This window comes from Chlorocebus sabaeus, chromosome 21, assembly GCF_047675955.1.
Source record: "Chlorocebus sabaeus isolate Y175 chromosome 21, mChlSab1.0.hap1, whole genome shotgun sequence".
NCBI classification, from domain to species: domain Eukaryota; kingdom Metazoa; phylum Chordata; class Mammalia; order Primates; family Cercopithecidae; genus Chlorocebus; species Chlorocebus sabaeus.
In genome coordinates, this window is record NC_132924.1 from 96,737,415 (window position 1) to 96,758,432 (window position 21,018).

At 41.4% G+C, this 21,018-nt stretch overlaps 1 protein-coding gene across 1 annotated transcript; it reads left to right on the forward strand.

Moving 5' to 3' along the window:
* Positions 1-1,937: 1,937 nt before the first annotated feature.
* Positions 1,938-10,304, forward strand: LMOD2 (leiomodin 2). The gene is made up of 3 exons (XM_073008661.1): positions 1,938-2,308; positions 7,853-9,193; positions 9,734-10,304. The coding sequence occupies exons 1-3, from the start codon at positions 2,036-2,038 to the stop codon at positions 9,758-9,760; spliced, it is 1,641 nt and encodes a 546-aa protein (XP_072864762.1). The 5' UTR covers positions 1,938-2,035; the 3' UTR covers positions 9,761-10,304.
* The last annotated feature ends 10,714 nt before the right edge of the window (positions 10,305-21,018 follow it).

The window sequence follows — 21,018 nt, forward strand, 5'->3', positions numbered from 1 at the left end:
AAGCAATACAAGAAAAAAAAATTGATAAATTGGACTTGGACTTCACTAAAATTTAAAAAGTTTGCTCTTCAAAATGAACCAAAAGACAAGCTCCAGAATAAAACAAACATACACCTAATAAAATATTTGTCTCCAGAATATATAAAGATTCTTACAACTCAATAATAAGGAGATAATTAACCTAATTTAAAAATGGACATAAGCGAGAGCTTGAGGCTGCAGTGAGCTATGATCACTCCACTGCACTCCAGCCTGGGTGACTGAGCAAGACCCTGTCTCAAAAAAATTTTTTTAAAAGGGGGAGGTAAGATTTGAATAAATATTTCACCAAAGAAGATATAAGATGGCCAATAAACACAGGAAATGATGAACATCATTAGTTACTAGGGAAATGAAAATTAAAACTATCATTTGACACCCTCTAAAGTGACTATAATAGAAAGACAATCAATAATAGGTGAGGATGTCAAGAAACTGGAACTCTCATTCATCGTTGATGGGAATGTAAATTGGTGCAGCCATTTTGGAAAACAGTTTTTTACAGTTTCTTAAAAAGTAAATTTATCATATAACCCAGTAATTCTGCTCCTACATAGCTACTCAAAATAAATGAAAACCTGAGGTCACTCAAACACTTGTATGTAAATGTTCATAGAACTGTATTCATAGATAAAAGCTAGAAACCCAAAGCTAGAAACAACCCAAATATTCACCAGCTGCTGAAGGTATAATCAGAATATCATGTACTCTACATGTATTGATAAATGTATTTTTGTTTGCATTAATATTTTTAATAGATTTTACATATCTATAAAATGGTATTATATTTATGAAGTCCTACAAACTGTGGGTTTATTTGAACATATATAACAAAATGGTCATATATACTTTCTTTTTTTAATTTGTGCAAATGTATGGAGTACATAAGAAGATGTGTTGCATATATATATAATACATACTGATCAAGTTGTATATATAATTTCAAATTCACATCTCTTCCATTTTCAGGCCAGGTACAAATCTGGGCTCAGATTCTAGCTGTCTTACTTCTTAGCTCTGTGCTCCCATGCTAGTAACTTAACCTCTCTGAGTGCGTACTAGTAAAGTATGGGCACTAATGTACCCCTTACAGGATTGTGGAATTAAAGGAGATAATGCTTAGCACTGGAATGGCATAATGTCAGTCCTTAACAAATCATACCCAGTACTATTGTTTGTCTTTTTAGAGTTTTATTTGCAAGTCTAGTTTTTCACTAGTAATCATGGTGAGAAGGAGGAAGCATTTCGTTCAGTGGAGAGAGACACCTCTCTGTACTTTCAGCTCTCTGACTTCTGACGTTACACTTAATCTCTCAATGCCTCAGTTGCCAACATCTATAAATGAGAATCATGTTATTCATCTCACAGGATTTATGATTAGAAAAACTTATTAAAGTGCTTTGTAAACTGCAAAGTACAATAAAATTATGAAATATTATATTATTATGACCTTCTGTCCCCATCCGTAGCACCCACAGTATGTTTATAGAAGAACCAGAATAACTACCCATGGAGTACTGTGGAGACATTTTTCAACCCTAAGATTATAATGAAAAAATCTTTTCATGGCCATGGTGGTGGCGGCAAGTCATTTTCAAAATAAATTTTATTCCCCTGTTGTTTGAATACAAAGTGAGAAGAACTATGTTACTCCTTATCTGAAACACTCTCTGCCTGTCCTCATGAGCTATCAGGCTCAGCTAAATATGGCCCTGGCCAGTATGTTAATAATCCCCACTGGTTCTGAGACCTCCATCCACCACCGATGTGACATTCTTTGTGTTCAAATGTCTAGCTGACGTCTGATGCTTAAAACAGCCCATGCTTTCACCCCTCTCTGCATTGTCACAGCCCTGTATCACCACTCTTAAAAGGCTCCCGCAGCCACTCCTAGCACCAGTTGTTGACCAGTCTGCCACTTGCCTCCCTGCCTGCTTCTGGCTGCCTTGAATGCCTGGTCCTTCAAGCTCCTTCTGGGTCTGACAAAGCAGGGACCATGTCTACCTTTGGCTACCGAAGAGGACTCAGTAAATATGAATCCATCGACGAGGATGAACTCCTCGCCTCCCTGTCAGCTGAGGAGCTGAAGGAGCTAGAGAGAGAGTTGGAAGACATTGAACCTGACCGCAACCTTCCCGTGGGGCTAAGGCAGAAGAGCCTGACTGAGAAAACCCCCACAGGGACATTCAGCAGAGAGGCACTGATGGCCTATTGGGAAAAGGAGTCCCAAAAACTCTTGGAGAAGGAGAGACTGGGGGAATGTGGAAAGGTAGGCTCTCGGGACTTTTCATTGGCTAACTCCACCTCCCCATCACCCCATCCCAAACCTAGACACTTGTTTTCCCTAACTTCTCAATTCTAATCACTTGAATTTTTCTATAACCCATTTATACTTGCTATTAAATCATTTTTCAGGCTGAAATAATCATGTAAATGCTATGGTCACCCAATGGATCATAATATGTAAAATTCTTAATTGGGGCTTTTTGATTACAAACAGAAAGCTCAAGTGGAAAATAATTCTCAACCAGTGTATGGGATTCAATATTTTGCCAAACATAAGTCTTGTTGGAGCTATAAGTTGGTAATGTTCCTAAGATATATGTGTATGTAAAACATGTATACATTTTTTTTTTCAGTTAAGTACATTTATTCTCTCCTATAAAGACAAAAGTGGGAACACTGGTTGCTTTGACTGTGATAGTAGCTATGGTGAAATAGTTCTGTTCCAACACCAAGAAGGGTGGGGTGGTGGGAAGTACATGACACTGAGAGTCACGGGGCCTTGTTAAGAGTCCCTGCTCTGTTCCCATGTTGTTAGACCTTGAACAGTCACTTCAGGGTTTGCTTTCCCTCTGGACATCGAGGGAGTTAGAGACAGTGTTTCTTTTGTGAATCAAGAACCCCTTTGAAATTTTGATAAGTTATGAACTGTCTTAAAATAGCCCTGGGTTTGTGCAAAATACACCAACTTTTGCATAGAATTTCAAAATGATAACACATCCTGAAACCCATCTGAGGACTCAGGGGCAGCACAGCTGTATAGATGATCTCTAAGATTTCTGTCTCCTTTACAATGGTGATCCTGAGATTAGTAAATGTGCTTATATCAGAGCTCAGGTCTGTGAATCTCTTGTGTACTGCCCAGTAAACGGTTACTTTGAATTTGCCAAATGAGTCATTACCAGCAGGAAGTCCAAAAGACTACTATTCTCTGGGAAAATAGTAATGATAATAAAGTGTCCATATAACAAAAAAAAATTCTTCCGGAATTATGGAAGAACAGAGGTCAGGAGAAACAGTTTAAAACCCTTGCACTCTGTTAGAATCATCTAAAGTCAAAATGGCCTAAAGCCAATGGCAAGACTTCCACAGCACTAATCTAGGGCTGTTAGATGATCTTGATGATAGGGTTATGTGGGCCACAATTGCAGCAAGATATGTGTGAGTTTTGTCCATGTCAATCATTGCAGGAAGGGTCACTGGGATCCGGCCAGGGTCTGCCAAGGCCATGGTATTGAGCAGCTAGAAGGGGTGTGTTAGAAGGAAGGACACATACAAGTCAGTACTTGGGCAGGTCAATTCCTCCACAACCATTGTTTTAAGAGGGATTTTTTTTTTCTTTGATGTGATAATGAGTGTCAAAATAATAATGACATTATTATCACAATTATTTAAAACTCTCTAATAAAACTGGCCAGGTATGGTGGCTCACACCTGTAATCCCAACACTTTTTTGGGAGGCTGAGGCAGGAGAATCACTTGAGCCTAGGAGTTCAAGACCAGCTCTGGCAAATAGTGAGATCTCATCTCTAAAACAAACAAACAAGCAAAAAAAATTAGCTAGGTGTGATGGAACATTAGCAAGTGGTAGTTCCAGCTGCTCAGCAGGCTGAGGTGGGAGGATGGCTTCAGCATGGGAAGTTGAGGTTGCAGTGAGCTACGGCTGTGCCACTGCACTCAGTCTGAGCCACAAACCGAAACCTTGTCTCATTAAAAAAAAGGAAAAAAAAAGATAAAACTGTCTCAGAATATCCAGGCTATACAACCAGTGTATCAATAATCCAACAAAGACTTCAATGTCGCAATGACGTGCTAGTGGTGGAAGCAAAGGGCAAAACCTATCGTCAGCCGGACGAACCCACCTGATCCTGCCAAAGGTTTTGCTGATCCCTGCTAATGGCTTATTAGCTCAATTAGAGAGGCTGCTGTGTTGATGGACTTCAGTTCCTTTCTAGGCTAGTTAACTTTTCTCCCAGTACTTTCCCTGCTGGCCAGCTCTCTGTAGTTGCAAGGTGTGATGAGCAGGAGCCTGCTGATGGAGGGTGCAAATCCAATTCCCACAACAGGAAAACCCTCCATGCAGCTGTGGGGTGGCTGGGGGAGCAAGGTAGATGCATAAGTGAAGAGCCGTAAAGTAGGGACCCTGAGAAGGATCGGAGGGTCTTGATTGATTAGCAGGCGGCTGGCTCTGTAAAGGCTTATAAAGAGCAGATGCAACACCTGTTGAATGCCAGCCTTTCTGCCCACCTGGGCTTACACAAACTTACGCCACACTGGAGCTCCCAGGGACCCTAGAATCCCAATGGTCTAGCTCCCCTATTGACAGTGGTTAAATCTCAGCACAGGTGCCAATGAGTTTCTCCCATTATCTTGCTTCATTCTTAACTTTCTGCACTGGAGAACTGAGACAAGGTGAGGTTAAGAAATTCATTAGAGGTTAACAGAACTGTTAATTACATAGACCTGAAAGTTATGAACATTTCAAAATTGTGGGTGCCCAGTCAGCAGCATCAGCATTACCCGGGATCTTCTTAGAACTGCAAATTGTAGAGCTCCCCTCAATCTGATGCATGAGACACTCTGGGAATGGGGCCCAACAATTGGTGCTCTCACAGGTGATTATGACACACAGTAAAACTTAAGAACCGCTCAACTACAGTTACCTCCTGAAAAACATGGGGGTCAGGCCAACCAACTCCTGCCCCTGCAGCATCCAAAATTCATGTATAACTTTTGACTCCCCTAAACCTTAACTACTAATAGCCTACGGTATACCAGAAGCCTTACCAATAACATAAACAGTCAATTAACACATACTTTGAATGTGATATGTATGTACATAATAGGGAGGCAATCAGGAGAAACGGCCACTCTTCTTATTACCTGATTTGTTTTCTAAGTTTGCTAACATTCCTCTTCTCCTTGTCTAGTCTCTTGACATCTCATCTCCCATCTCCTCATTCTACACCCTCCTTCCCACCTCCATTCTTCAAATAATCAGGGTTAATGCCAAAGCAGTGGCATATAGGAAATCTGTCATAAAACAAGCCCCTAGGGACAGAATATTTTATAAAGTAAGCAAAGTCTGTTTTTTGCATCCTTTCACCTTGCCTCTGTAGACACCTTTTCCCCTTCTGTTCTTCTTTCTGCAGACGTCCCCCACCTAGGGTGACTAATCATCTCAGATTGTCCGGGACTGTCTAGATTTCATGACTAAAATCCTGGGGAAGCCTTCGCACTCAGGCAAACTGGGAGGGCTTGTCACCTTTCTCCTGTGTCTAGTCCTAACTCTCAGCTGTGGTTCACCAATGTCAACTTAGAGCCATTCGGTAAACAAATAATTATTGAGCTCCTACTACATGCTAAGCACTGTGCTAGGTGAGCAAAGCAGACATGGTCCGCTGCTCTCAACAGCTAACCATCTGCTGGGGAAAACAAGTGACCAAAATAAAGAGTGACAGGTACTTTATTGGGGGCGAGTACAGTGCTAAGGGAATGCATTGGAGGGATAATTAGAGGGGATGTCAAAGAAGGCTTTCTGGGAGAGCTATCATTTAGATGCTATATGACAACTCACAGTTTCAGGTATTACCTGTCCAGGTACATTACGAGGGGAAAACAGATCTTGCAGATAGAGCCAGAGGGTCTTTAAAAAACCAAAGGGAATAAAATGTAATGGTGTCATACAAGGCTGTATACCTTGGATTTTGAGACAGGCCCCTTTCCTCCAAATACTAAAACAGCTAAAAATACATACAAACACATGAACACACACAGCTGTACAGGGACTAGAATGATAAGGAATTTGGAGTGGAATGGGGATGAGGAGAAGTTAGCCCACAATTCTTTCCTTCTCAGGTTAATCAATTTGTTTCACTGCTGGACAGGGAAGGCTTCCTGTCTCCCCTCCCATATGCCCGCAGACTTGGCTAGAGCCACACTCTTTTTCTTATGTTGTTGCATTGTGACTTGCAGCCAGCTGCCACCAAACCTTTCTCTCTCTCTCTCTCTCTCTCTCTCTCTCTCACACACACACACACACACACGCAGACACACAGAGTATCCGTCTCTCTCCCTCCCTGCTCCTGAAGAAGGGAGTAAAAGGGAGTAAATTAAGACTGGACAAGTCATCCCAGGAGTGGCTGACGCCTTCCCCAGGACATCGCTTGGTGCCTGCCACTCCAAAGAGTGGATAACTGGAGGCTATTTTGTGACAGCAACTGGGCAAACAAGCCTGGAGATAAGTGCGGTGTTTTCCAAAGCTAGATCCACATGCCTCAGACAGCGGGCACCCTTGGGGTCAGAAAAAAGTTGCCAATATAGAGAGAAGAATCGGGGCTTGGAGGACAGGGCAGGGTCCCAGAGCTGCAGAAAAGATAAAGAGAAAGGACTAAAGAGACAGCAGGAGAAAAATATCAGACTCTGTCAGCAATTTCTAGACCTTTATTTTTGTAAAAATCAGAAAAGATAGCAAGAAAAACAGAAACAAGGGGTCACTTGGGCTTCTTTGTACAGCAAGTCTTGTAAACAGGAAAGACAAAGATAGAATGAAATGGTGTTTGCCTGAAAGCCTTTCATAATTGATACATGCTAAATAATTTAAGACCATCAGGTTGGGGCAATGGCTTGTTTCAAGATTTTCTACTGTTCTCTGCTGTTCCATCCACTTTACTGGTTAGAATCTAGTGGGTGCCAAGGGTGATTATGTTTCCCACCTGTTCTTCTGCAGTCTGTCTCATTTAACCCTGGACTAGATGGAGGTTTCAAGGTGAGCTTCCCAAAAGGGTGACCTGAATGTGTTCTCTGCATCAAACTGGATTTTGACTTCCTGCTGTCCTGAGCAGCAGCCCTGCCTTTAGATTTCCCTTGCCCAGATAAGGGATAGCTACAGAGGCAGCTCTCAGGTGATTCAGAGAGTCTCTGAATCCCTGCGCCGGCTCTACCGCAGAGGCAGATAAATGCCGGAGGAGCAAATGACAGCTCTGCTTCTGTCTACACTGAGGCAAGGCCTGGCAGAGAGTGGTTGGCTTTTCTCACATCTGCTATGGATGGCAAATTTGGGAATTTTTGAGCATTAAAAAGGGGAACTCATTAACATATTGTATATTTTTGTTGTCATTTGATTGCTTGAGATGGAGAAATACGACAGAGTGATTCCAGAGGGGAGAGTTGAATTTGCTACATTGTAAGTAAATGGAGAGTTAACCAGTAAGAGTCAGTCCTCAGGAGGTGGACAAATTTATCAAGGTTTTCCAAAGCTGAAGTTCTGATTTATTTGTTCAGATTGGCAAAATGATTATATAATTTTATTCAATAAGTTGAATTCTGGATATTCTGTAGAAAACAAGAGAAATGTTTGTAGAAAAAGCTATTGCTCTTTATTGCAATAAAATGTCAGCCTTGGTCATTAGAACTAGACAGATCAGAAGCAGAGGACTGTTAACTTTTTTCATTATAAACTTACGTCACTTGCCATGTGCTACTTTTGCAAGTTAAAAAATGTACTTAAAAATGATATCATACTCTTTAGGTTGCAGAAGACAAAGAGGAAAGTGAGGAAGAGCTTATCTTTACTGAAAGTAACAGTGAGGTTTCTGAGGAAGTGTATACAGAGGAGGAGGAGGAGTCCCAGGAGGAAGAGGAGGAAGAAGACAGCGATGAAGAGGAAAGAACAATTGAAACTGCAAAAGGGATTAATGGAACTGTAAATTATGATAGTGTCAATTCTGATAACTCTAAGCCAAAGATATTTAAAAGTCAAATAGAGAACATAAATTTGACCAACGACAGCAATGGAAGAAACACAGAGTCCCCAGCTGCCATTCACCCTTGTGGAAATCCTACAGTGATTGAGGACGCTTTGGACAAGATTAAAAGCAATGACCCTGACACCACAGAAGTCAATCTGAACAACATTGAGAACATCACAACACAGACCCTTACCCGCTTTGCTGAAGCCCTCAAGGACAACACTGTGGTGAAGACGTTCAGTCTGGCCAACACGCATGCCGATGACAGTGCAGCCATGGCCATTGCGGAGATGCTCAAAGTCAATGAGCACATCACCAATTTAAACGTCGACTCCAACTTCATAACGGGAAAGGGGATCCTGGCCATCATGAGAGCTCTGCAGCACAACACGGTGCTCACGGAGCTGCGTTTCCACAACCAGAGGCACATCATGGGCAGCCAGGTGGAAATGGAGATTGTCAAGCTGCTGAAGGAGAACACGACGCTGCTGAGGCTGGGATACCATTTTGAGCTCCCAGGACCAAGAATGAGCATGACGAGCATTTTGACAAGAAATATGGATAAACAGAGGCAAAAACGTTTGCAGGAGCAAAAACAGCAGGAGGGATATGATGGAGGACCCAATCTTAGGACCAAAGTCTGGCAAAGAGGAACACCTAGCTCTTCACCTTATGTGTCTCCCAGGCACTCACCCTGGTCATCCCCAAAACTCTCCAAAAAAGTCCGGACTGTGAGGAGCCGTCCTCTGTCTCCTGTGGCCACACCTCCTCCTCCTCCCCCTCCTCCTCCTCCCCCTCCCCCTCCTTCCCAAAGGCTGCCACCACCTCCTCCTCCTCCCCCTCCTCCACTCCCAGAGAAAAAGCTCATTACCAGAAACATTGCGGAAGTCATCAAACAACAGGAGAGTGCCCAACGGGCATTACAAAATGGACAGAAAAAGAAAAAAGGGAAAAAGGTCAAGAAACAGCCAAACAATATCCTAAAGGAAATAAAAAATTCTCTGAGGTCAGTGCAAGAGAAGAAAATGGAAGACAGTTCCCGACCTTCTACCCCACAGAGATCAGCTCATGAGAATCTCATGGAAGCAATTCGGGGAAGCAGCATAAAACAGCTAAAGCGGGTAAGTAACCAGAGAACAGACACAGGGGCACAGATACAGTAAGTGAGTTGTCCTCTGTTGCACGGTGGTACCAAAGTCCACCTCTCACAATACTTATCAGTACTTTCAATATTTTAGTATGCGAGAGCAAACACGCCAAGTGTGAAACATTAGGAGCGGGCACAAAAGTGAGCACATTTCCATTTGAGAGGAACGTCTGGGTCACTTTCCCAGCCTCTCAGTCATATAAGGGCCAGGACCATTTTAAGACACTCCAGGACATACATGTCCCAATTCCCTTAAGAAGAAAACCAGGGAATATAATCTAAATTCCAAAAGGATTCACCACTTGTCAAAAATTTTACCACAGAGTTGTGATTGATTTGATACCTAATTTATAACATAAAATGTATAACATGGTAACAAAAATTATCACCATGCAGCAATAATCAACCTATGCTTGAGTTCTTTTCGGAGGATACTGCTAGAGACATATCCTACGGATATTTTTCCCTTATCATGTGTGTTGTTTCATTGAGAGAAAATCCGCTATTTTTGTAGGTGGAAGTTCCAGAAGCCCTGCGATAAAAACACGATCTCTAGAAGAGGATGCAGAACTGTTCAGTGGTATTACACAAAATGCATTGTGAGATGTTTCTAAAATAACTTCTTCAATTCAAAATGATCCCTGACTTTAAAAATAATCTCGCCCATTAATTCCGAAGAGAATCTTAAGAAACAATCAGCATGTTTCTTCTGTAAATATGAAAATAAATTTATTTTTTATGTTGTGAGATTTGTATTGGCAAGAAGCAGTTAATTTAAAGATGCTCTTCCTATCTCTGGATGTGTTAGTAACTCCGACTTGTAATGAGTTCATGAAATGTGCTGTTATTTTTGTAATCTCAATAAATGTGGATTGAAGTTTTTTCCCTTTTTTTTTTAAGCCAAACTAATATTTTTCTGTGACTTGATACATCTGTCAGATTTTTGTAATCTCGATACATGTGTATTGAAGTTTTTTCTCTTTTTTTAAAAAGCCAAACTAATATTTTTCTGTGAGTTGATACATCTGTCAGGTGTGTATGTAACATTACTGGATATTAAAAACTATTACATTCTCGCCCAAAAAGGGTTTGGGTCCTAAGCATTTGCCTTTCTTTGTTTCCTCTTGTTCAAGAAAATCTGATCAGATCTCTTTCTAAAGGACTGCAAGCAAGAATTATTTTTTATTTTTTATTTTTTTGAGACAGAGTCTGACTCTGTTACCCAGCCTGGAGTGCAGCGGCACAATCATACCTCACTGCAGCCTCAAACTCCTAGGCTCCACTGATCCTTCCGCCTCAGCCTCTGGAGTCCCTAGGACTACAGGCATGCACCACCACACCGGGCTAACAATTTGATTTTTTTGTAGAGATGGGGTCTCACTGTGTTGCCTAGACTAGCTTCCAACTCCTGGGCTCAAGAGATCCTCGCACCCGGGGCTCCCAAAGCACGGGAATTATAGGTGTGAGCCAGCGTGCCCAGTAAGAACTTTCTTCAAAGTGAGATAAAAAGTTGTGAAAAGATCCCCATTGGGGTCATTATCATCTTAGATTCATGGATGCTAGACCCAGGATGGAGCTGATGCTTCCATATTTCCAGAAGTCCCATAGATACCCAGATGTCGATTCAATCATTTGTTATAAAAATGAATGATCTGTTGAAGGAATAAAATTGAAAAGAAGTTTCATGGTAGGAAGGAAATAAGTGCTAGAGGAATACTGGAAGATAAGACCCCTAAATTCAAAGCTACATTTTGGCTGATGCTAAGGATGATTCAAGTGGCTCTTTGAACTCTCCTTGGATAAGCCTTAGTCTAGTGGGTCTCTACACAAATCACAACGATGCCAACATTCACAAAATAGACATGGGGACATGGGGCACATGCATTTTTTCCAGCTATCCTTCTACCCCATCACTCAAGAAGTGTCTGAATTCAAATAAGAGAAAGACATAGTGAATTACCTTCACTTCACTCTAGCGCTCCACTTTAATTTATGAAAGTTATAAGTCCCTCTAAAGTCCTTTGTATTAACTATGATTAGTGATGTATCCTTTGTGTCCTACAGATTATAACAGTGGTCTTGGCAAACTCTCTGGGTCACCCAGTACATAATTGTTTGCTTCAGATACAGAGCTTTGGATTATCTCCAGTCAAGAGGATTGTGTTTCACTAGAAAATCTCTCCCATAGTCCTTCAGCCTGGCTCTTTGAGTCTGTTTCTGCTGTTCAACCATTCTCTTATAGAATAACAACTGACATCATCACTTAAAAAGGATCCCAGTGGCCCATGAGCTAGTCGGTGCCCTGATTCCATGTGAGGGAGGGAAGGTGACTGGTATTTTCTGAACTAAGTTGTCTCATGTTTTCACAACAACATTAAAAGGTTCCATTGCAATTTTATAGATGAGTAAACTGAGGTACAGAGAGGGTAAGCCTGGTGTCTCTGACTGTGAAGCTCATGCTCCTTTTGTGTCACTGTACCTCTCTTCTTCCATCCAGACTCAACCTCCCAAGGTTTACTGTTCTTAGAACAGTGGAGATCTTCATTTCCCTTGGTAGAGACGTCACTATTTTCACCTCGTGTTCAAAATTACATTCATTCTTGTTGTTCAAGGAAATAAAAGGTAAAATGTAGGTTTTTAAAAGGCATGTATGTGTGCAGGTGTGTGAATTTAGAACAGAAAGCAAAGGCAGAGGTTCCCTTCCTCTGACCCTGTGTGTGCATGAAGACAGGGCTCTTCTAAGTCAAAGGGTTGTGAGAGGTGAACAGCTTCCACTCCAGTCTGATGAGGCAGAGGAGCAGAAGTTTGCTGATAAACTGGGTCATTGATCAAACCATGCGGAGATCCCAGGAGCGGGGTGTGGCAGCCCTCCTGAATAAAGAGGAAAAGGCTAGTACGAGTATTACCAAGAGCTGGTTAGGCTGGGGAGACTGGTCAAGCCTTCTCACCAGAAGCAAGTGATGAGGAGATACATTTTCTCCTTTGAGAATTTTAACAAGCTGCCTTACTGTGGCTTTCTCTGCCTTAAGAGAGACCAACGTGTACTTACTAGGGACTTCACAAAGTTTAAATGAAGATACAGGCTCTCACATCAATCTAAGAAACAAAGTGATAAAGCACATAATAAGACAAGTATAATATGGTCAGATTCTAAGCGGGCACATTTTTCATTATGAAAAAAGCATTTCTACAACGCGTTCAGAATCCAGAACTGTAAATATGCAAAGTATTATGATGATCATTATTCAGCACAGAACGGGGATCCTGGTCCATCCTCCCTGGAAACTCATAGAGCTGATATGAAAACTAATTAGTTCATCCTCTATAAAGAGCTTTCAACTCACTGGGAGAGAAACTGTCCAAGAGCAGATGAAGTGTTTAGGCTGTGATTAATGTGCGCATGTTAATCTTTGAAAGTACAGCTCAGTACAGCTCATCCTGATTTGAAACAGGGCCAGGATGCTGAGTCCCTCTACTTTATGAGCCCTGCTGCCACAGGTATTTCATAACTCGATGTCAGCAGGATCTTGATTTAATACCTGCCCTGAGACTGTTGCTACCACTGGGTGAAAGGAAGAGGTAATTACAGGCTGCAGTGTCCCTATGCAGACGCCCTAAAGACGGGGAAATCAATATGCTCTTAAGAAGTTCTCATAACTACTTCCTTTCTCGACACAGTTAAAGCTGCCTCTTCCTTGTTTTTCTGAAGCTCTTAAGGTGGACTTTTATTTCCATAAATTGCCAAATGTATGATATAAAAGACTACAAATTGATCTAAAACTTACAAAACTCAGAAATATGGCAACAATATTGGTGCACTTTACAATCACAAATATTTTCTGAGTGCCTGCTGTGTTCCAGATACTCTTCCAAACACTGGAGGTAAACAGTGAGCAAAGGCAATAGAACCCCTGTCCTCATGTAACTTACATTCTAGTGTGAGGAGGAAGCTTACACTGCTCCTTCATGCATTCCGCATTTATTTATCAAGTGGCTCCTATGGACAGGGCACTCTCCTCTAGATTGGGGAGACCAAGCTGAATTAGAAAGTGTCTTCTATCTCAGAGTAGTGGGAATTTTAAGGAAACCAACCTTTCCAGAAGAGTAAAAATTTTTTTAGTTCACAGGCTGTACAAAAATAACTGTTGAATGGCTTCAGCCTGCGAACCACATTTTATCATAGATCCCTGATCTACAGCAGACTCTGGATCAAGAAAGCTTCACAGAGAATGTGACACTATCCGAATTTTTTTTTTTTCTTTTTGAGACAGAGTCTTGCTCTGTCGCCCAGGCTGGAGTGCAGTGGCGTGATCTCGGCTCACTGCAAGCTCCACCTCCTGGGTTCACGCCATTCTCCTGCCTCAGCCTCCCAAGTAGCTGGGACTACAGGTGCCCGCCACCACGCCTGGCTAATTTTTTTTTTTTCCAGTAGAGACGGGGTTTCACCGTGTTAGCCAGGATGGTCTCGATCTCCTGCCCTTGTGATCTGCCCACCTTGGCCTCCCAAAGTGCTGGGAGTACAGGCATGAGCCACCACTCCCAGCAGACACTAATCAGAATGTTTAAACAATAAAGTGACCAGGCTAGGAAAAAAAAGTTTCATGGGTGTGGGGATTGGGAAAGACATTTCAATTTGAGGAAAAAGGCTAGTATAAAAAATGGTTGGAAACCACAGGATTTTATGTCATTCTGTAAAAAACAATTTGGTAAAAAGTTAATATTTTAGTTTTTTCTTCTAGTATTGATAATTTTGGTGGACTAAGAATATAAATATTGTGTAGATTCTCTATGTCCTTTTCTTTTTAGAACTAAAATAGCGTGTGATCATTAAGAAGAATCAGAACATACATATAAACAAAAGAACATAAAAAACCCCATTATCACCTCCACATGGAAGAATTACTGATAACTCTTTAGTGCATATCTTTTATTTAGTTTTTTAATTTTTCTGAGACTCGCTCTGTCACCCAGGCTGGAGTGCAGTGGCACAATCTTGGCTCACTGCAACCTAGGCCTTCTAGGTTCAAGCGATTCTCATGCCTCAGGCTCTCAAGTAGCTGGGATTACAGGCATGCACCACCATGACTGGCTAATTTTAAAAATATTTTTAGTAGAGACGGGGTTTCTTCATGTTGGCCAGGCTGATCTGGAAGTCCTGGCCTTAAGTGATCTGCCTGCCTTGGCCTCCCAAAGTGCTGGGGTTACAGGCATGAGTCACTTGTGCCTGGTCTAGTGCATCTTTAAAAATTCTTCTCAATACATATTTGAACACATACATAACTATTTTTTTCTTCAGAAAGAAGATAGTTTACATACCGTTAAAATCCTATTTTACTTAAGCAATTTCAAGAACTGTTGGATATTTAGATTATTTTGATTAGTCCTGTCTCTGGTGTTACACACTTTGTTTGTCCCAGCTCTTCCCTTACTATTTAGCTATTGTAACTTTTAACTTTTCCAAAAGCCCTTAGAAGAAATGATCGGCTGACAAATCACAGCTAAAAAGCCATCTCCCAGATAGATTAGAGTTGTGTGGCATCATTGTGATACACCAAAACTGGAAATTAGGTTCCAATTAAATTGTCATGTTTACCAAGTTTCTGTCAGACAAATTATATGACAATCTGAACCACAGAGCATGTATTTGTAAGATTCATTTTTGAAAGCCAGTACAATTTTATCTGAATAAGAAGGCTGATATGGGCTGAGTGTCACAGGAGTCTGTCCTGAGCAACTTAGCGTAAGCTAGGGAATGTGGACTTAATTATGAAAACCCAAGAGGAGCATCAAAGGAGCTCAAGAGGAGAAGTGACATGATATTTATATAGGTTTTAAAAATGTGACTTCTGTAACCAACAAAAGAATGGATTCAGTGAGGCCTAGGCTGGTGGTGGAAAGACCAGTTAGGAGACCGCTGTAATGATCTAAGAACGAAGTGATGCAGACTGAACGATGAACTCTGTGTAGGTGTAAAGAGGCTGGAACAGATAGAACAGAGACTAGGAAAGCATAAACTCCCCAGAATTGGTTACTAGTTAGCTATAGGGGGTGGGTTGGGGGCACTGGGCAACAAAAGAGAGGAGACTAGCATGACATTTGTATTCCTAGCTGGGCCATCTGGGTGGTCCAGAATGCCATAAAACGGGGTAGGAAATATAGCAGAAGCAGGTTTGGGAGGGGGAAAGATGAGTTTAATTTAAAACACATGGTGTCTGAGGTGCCTGTCTATTTGAATGTATGGGTCTAGAATCTTGGGGGTGGGATTTGTGCTGGAAGTAAGGATGTGTGGGTCATGTGTTATGAATAGTATTTAAGGGTATGGGTTTGGATAAGGTCACTCAGGAAGAGTGTGGAGAATGACAGAGGCTGAGTATGATCAGAGAGGGCAGAGAGAAGTCAGATGTGTTGTAAAGCAGAGAGCTGCACTACGGAAAGCACGTTCAACAGCATAAAATGCCTCATTGAGTCCTAGAGTTAGAAACTGTTTACCAGAACATTGACCTTGGTGACGGCAAGTTCATGGGACAGTGGAGGTGGAAATCAGATTGTAGGAGTGGTGTGGCACAACTCACCAAGACGAAGAGTGTAGTGTAGTCCTTCAAAAAGTGAGCACACTGCTCTGGTGGAGACTCAGAGGTTCCCCAAAGTCTCAGGATAAAAAAGGCACATCTTCTAGTATGTCATTTTACTTGACATGAGAAAAAACATTTCTCATATAAAGGTATATAAACTTATATCTAAGATCCAAATAAAGTCAACTGAAAACTTAATTCCCTCCATGACAGCTCAAAGTCTTATGCAAGATTTCTGAGAATTCCTGGTTGGAGGGGTGGGGGCTGAAGGCTTGTATGCTCATGGTCCTCTTTGGTTTCACACTCTAAGCATTCATCTTGCAAACTTATGATTAATGCCACTATTCCAAACTACATTGACCACATCAGTCCTCACGATTAACGTCCACAGACTCCCAACGGCATGACATTTTGGGAAATGAAGATGAGGTTGAGATTACAGCAACATAAACAACTTCAAATTGAGTATTAGATGCCCTATGATGAAAAATCCTTTGGCTAACTCACCACCAGAAAGTTATTCCCATGGCTATTTTGTTTTCTTGCTGGTTTATCCCTTCTTTCCTCTTCTCATGCTCCTGTTTCATTACCACTGTCCTAGATTACTCTTGAGAATCCCAAATTCTTTCACTCTTTCTTGTACTGCAAGTTCAGCTCTCTCCACCCTCCTCCCAAAGGCAGCTCTAGCTCTACCGCTGCACACCCAAATGGGTCAATATGACCAGCAGATACATCTTTTATTTAATAGGAGCCACTCCAAAGTTGTAGTTGTGAATAAAATTTTCTTCCCTTTGGAAAATGGTATATCTCCTTGGTCACCACAAAAACCCTTGCTAAGTCACTCATAATTGGACTATTGCATCGCTGATACTACCTAACTGGTTTCTCTGTCTTCATCTTTTTTTTTTTTTTTTTTTCTGAGACAGAGTCTTGCTCTATTACCCAGGCTGGGGTGCAGTGGCATGATCATGGCTCATTACAACTTTGAAATCCTGGGCTCAAGTGATTCTCTTTGCTCAGCCTCTCGAGTAGCTAAGACTACAGGCATGCGACACCACATCCAGATAATTTTTAAATTTTTTGTAGAGAATGGGATCTCACTGTGTTGCCCAGGCTGGTCTCAAACTCCTAGACTCAAGAATCCCCCCACCTTGGATTCCCAAACTGCTAAGATTACAGGCATGAGTCATTGCACTCGGCCTCTGTCTCCATTTTTTTCACCCCCAATTTGTCTTCAACAAGCCAGGGTGATATTTTTTCCAAAATTCAACTCTGATCACATCAGTCACCTGCTTAAACTTCTTTAATAGTCACCCATATTCTACAGAATAAAGTTCATATCCTTTAGCGTGGCATATATGATTCTGATCATTTTTCTGCCTCATCTTTCATCACTTGTCCTCAGGTACCCTGTGCTTAAGCTATATTGAGCTCTGGACACACATCTTTGCTTATATCATCTACCTGTTTGGAATTCCTTTCTCACTCTCTATATCTGGTTAATACCTACTCATCTTCCAAAAGACACTTTGAAAGATGAGTATCTTATTGACCTAAGGAGATGGGGAAAAAGGCATGATTCAAAAGAGCCTTTTCTCTTCTCCACACTCTCCCTTAGGTGACCTTATCCAGGCCTCTATCTTGAAATACCATCATACCATATGACCCCCAAGTCTTTACTCCAGTACAGAATCTACCCCTACAATTCTAAACCCACACATCCAAATGGAAAAGCACCTCAGACACAATATACTTAAAATTGAACTCCTCTTCCTCTTCCAAAATCTTTGCTATATCCCACAGTCCTGCATATAACTGACTGGACAGTCTTATCTATCCCTATCCCTCCTGTCTTCCCACTGGACAATTACCTGTCTTTGATTTCCACACACTCAGCATTGGTGAGGAGTTTTAACAGAGTGCTTGCCACATGAGTAGTTTAGGGACAGTAGCCATGTCTGATCTTGTTAGTGCTCCAGGGCTACAGACATTTAATAAATGTTTGTTGAATAGATGAATGACTCCTAGAAAATGCAAACCGCTCACATGGTAGTTTTTATAATAGGATTTTGCATTTCTGATATTGTACAATGGCTACAATTTGACTGATAGAAAATGCCTCTGGTTCATTAAACACCTTTAGTCAGCATGAAACTCTGCTCTTGCTCCTTAAACACCATCCCCGCTTCCCCACTTCCTTGCTTTTGTTCACAGTGTCTCTTCAGTTCAGAATTTTCTTTTTAACATCTCCTTGGGTCAATAAGCTATTCAAGATTCACTCATATAAAATTTACTTGTTTCATTCTTCCCTCTAAGTCTTCTTTGTCCTTCCCTCAAACTTTTCTTTTGGTACCTACTATATTTTGCATTGCATTATATTATTTGTATACATGTCTTTTTTTTTTTTTTTTTTTTTTTAGATGGAGTTTTGCTCTTGTTGCCCAGGCTGGAGTGCAATGGTGCAATCTCGGCTCACCACAACCTCCACCTCCCAGGTTCAAATGATTCTTCTGCCTCAGCCTCCTGAGTAGCTGGGATTACAGGCATGCACCACCATGCCCAGCTAATTTTGTATTTTTTTTAGAAAAGACAGGGTTTCTCCATGTTGGTCAGGCTGGTCTCGAACTCCTGACTTCAGGTGATCTGCCTGCCTCGGCCTCCCAAAGTGCTGGGATTACAGGCATGAGCCACCGCACCCGGCCACGTTTTATCTTCCTACTATCCTACTGGATTGATATCCTGGGGATCAGGCACTATATCTTATGTTTGTGCCTTAAAAACTGCAAGGTCTCAATACGTATATTTGATTAGATGGAGATAATTAGCTACTCGACAACAATGAAGAAACATCATGACAGTACCCTCTCACCACTCCTCGAGTGTGGTCAACAGTGGTATGGGATGCTTTTCCATTGTGCAATCACTAGATATTACATGAACGGTGCTGCTCAGCTATAAAGAAAGTCCCAATCAGTCATCCCTTTTGGAACTTCATGACTGAAAATATTTTACTTTTGAAAACCACACAATTAGATGACATGTTGACATACTAAAACGTTTCCAAGCCAAAAAGGGAGGATAGGTGTTAAGTATTTTACCCTCAGACACTTTTAGTATATTACTGCACTCTGCAGTAACATGGTAAGTGCCCAAAGTGAACTACTAGAATTGCTGTATTCCATGGCTTCTACCTTTTGAAGAAAGATACTGAGATCTGTAGATCAATCTATGGATCAGTGGTAGGCAAGCCAGATAGAAATGCCCCTGAGTCAGAAAACCAACAGCCCATGTGGATGGTCAGATGTGGGCGGACATCCAGTCAGCAAAGAACAATTCTCTGGGCAAGAGAGTCGTTACCACCTGGCCCTTGTCGTTGTGGTGGTGATGGAGGTGGGGGGATGTGTGGGACATGTACAAATGGGGTCCAACCAGAGCAAGAAGTGACCTAGACTCTGGCAATGGGGCATAAGGCACTTGACTACCACCCTTGACAGGGCAGGACTAGGGCAAGGGAAGCTATACTGCAGATCTGAACTAAAGTACAGGCAGGGAGCTAAAGGAGTGGCTCAGAGGGGATGGGTGGAGTCTAGGAACAAGAGTACGTCACTGGTCCTGTTTGGACAGTTCAAAAGAAAATGGCCTAAAGCTCCTTATAGAAACAAGGCTCTCCCCAGTGGAGGTAGAGGAATTGGAAAATGATGCAATAGGAAAGGAACGTATCGAAGTCTTATCTTGTGTGTAACAAATCACTTGTCTTCAATTTTGCTTTTACTTACAAATATTTATTTTGAATGCAAAATTTTTACATTGATCAAAAAGGATTGCGGTTGAGAAATGAGGTTCTAGAGGCAAGATTGGCCCCAAAAGTCTAGGACAGGGCAGGACCTACGTATGGAGGCTAAAGGGCTCCAAGGAGCATGTCACCAAGGAGCCGCCAACGGAGGCATTTCATTCTACCATCTCACTCTAACACTGGCACATTTTAGGGCCAGAGTTCTAAGGATATCTACATTCACTTGTGCTGACACTCCTCCCTCAAAGACTCCACCCCTTTTCTATGTGAGAGCTGGTGGCAGAGGTCAGGCTGTGTAGTCAGGAATTGCTGTGCAGGCTTCAGTTGGGAGGGTGTTTGGGAAAGCCAAGGGTTGACAACTGGAAAATGGAAGTTTGGTTCCCTAAATAAACTCTCCTGAGGTGAAATTATAATCTTTAAAACCTTAACTCTTGGAGTTCATTAGACAAATTTGCAATCTAAAGCTGAGGGTTTCATTTTGACATATCTGTTTGTACACTGACAATGCTGCATGAATTTTCAGATGACTAATCACTTGTTCCAGATTGAAACATTGTGTGATTAGCTTTACAGCCTTTAGAACAAGTTAAACAGTTTTTTAGCAACACAGCTTTTTTTTTTGAGCCATATATTGAGAATATTTTAAAAATTAGACATGTTATTGAAATGTATACCAATCTTCTCACATTAAAAACTGTAGTCACTAGCACTAACTGCTAAATGTCTTTCTCCCTAAATAGAATCTCAGAAGATCCATTAATCACTGTTACATAAACACAAAACAAATGATCTAAAGTCACTTTCAGGTCACAGTTTGCAAGTTGTCTTTCCTGAATTTATTGTGAAATAATTCCCTGTCAAGCTGGGGTTGGGTTGGTGGCAAAACCCAGATTAAAAGCCAATACATTCCTGTGAACAAATTATCCAACAAATAGCAGCTCAAAGGGATGCTTTACATTGAGGCAAAACTGGAAAAATACAGCTCTTTTTTTTCTTCTTAAATTACATTTAAGGGGAAGAGTCAGAGGGAAAATATATTGATACCTATTTGTGAATTTCTTTCTAGAAGTTATACCTCAATCTTCTGCAGTTCTTGCTTTTTCAACATGTTAGCAATTGGGAGTTGTGGTGACTATGCAGGAAACCAGCAGCAACTGAAAATATCACATTCAAGAGGAGCAAAATAACACCAACTTTTTCTCTAAATGCTGCCAAGAATTTCTGGTGACTGTCTGCAGAGACACTTATAGAAAATTTAACAGGAATCTTGACCTGTTAGAACTTGCTGGGATGGATTACAATCCTTTTGCCTCAGAAGCTGTCACTAATAAAAGCTGTTTTTAAAGAAATTCAAACTTTATTTTTTAAGCAACAAATTCAAGTTGTTCCTGACCTCCTTAAATTAAAAATCACCATTGGGTTCATTCAAAAGTA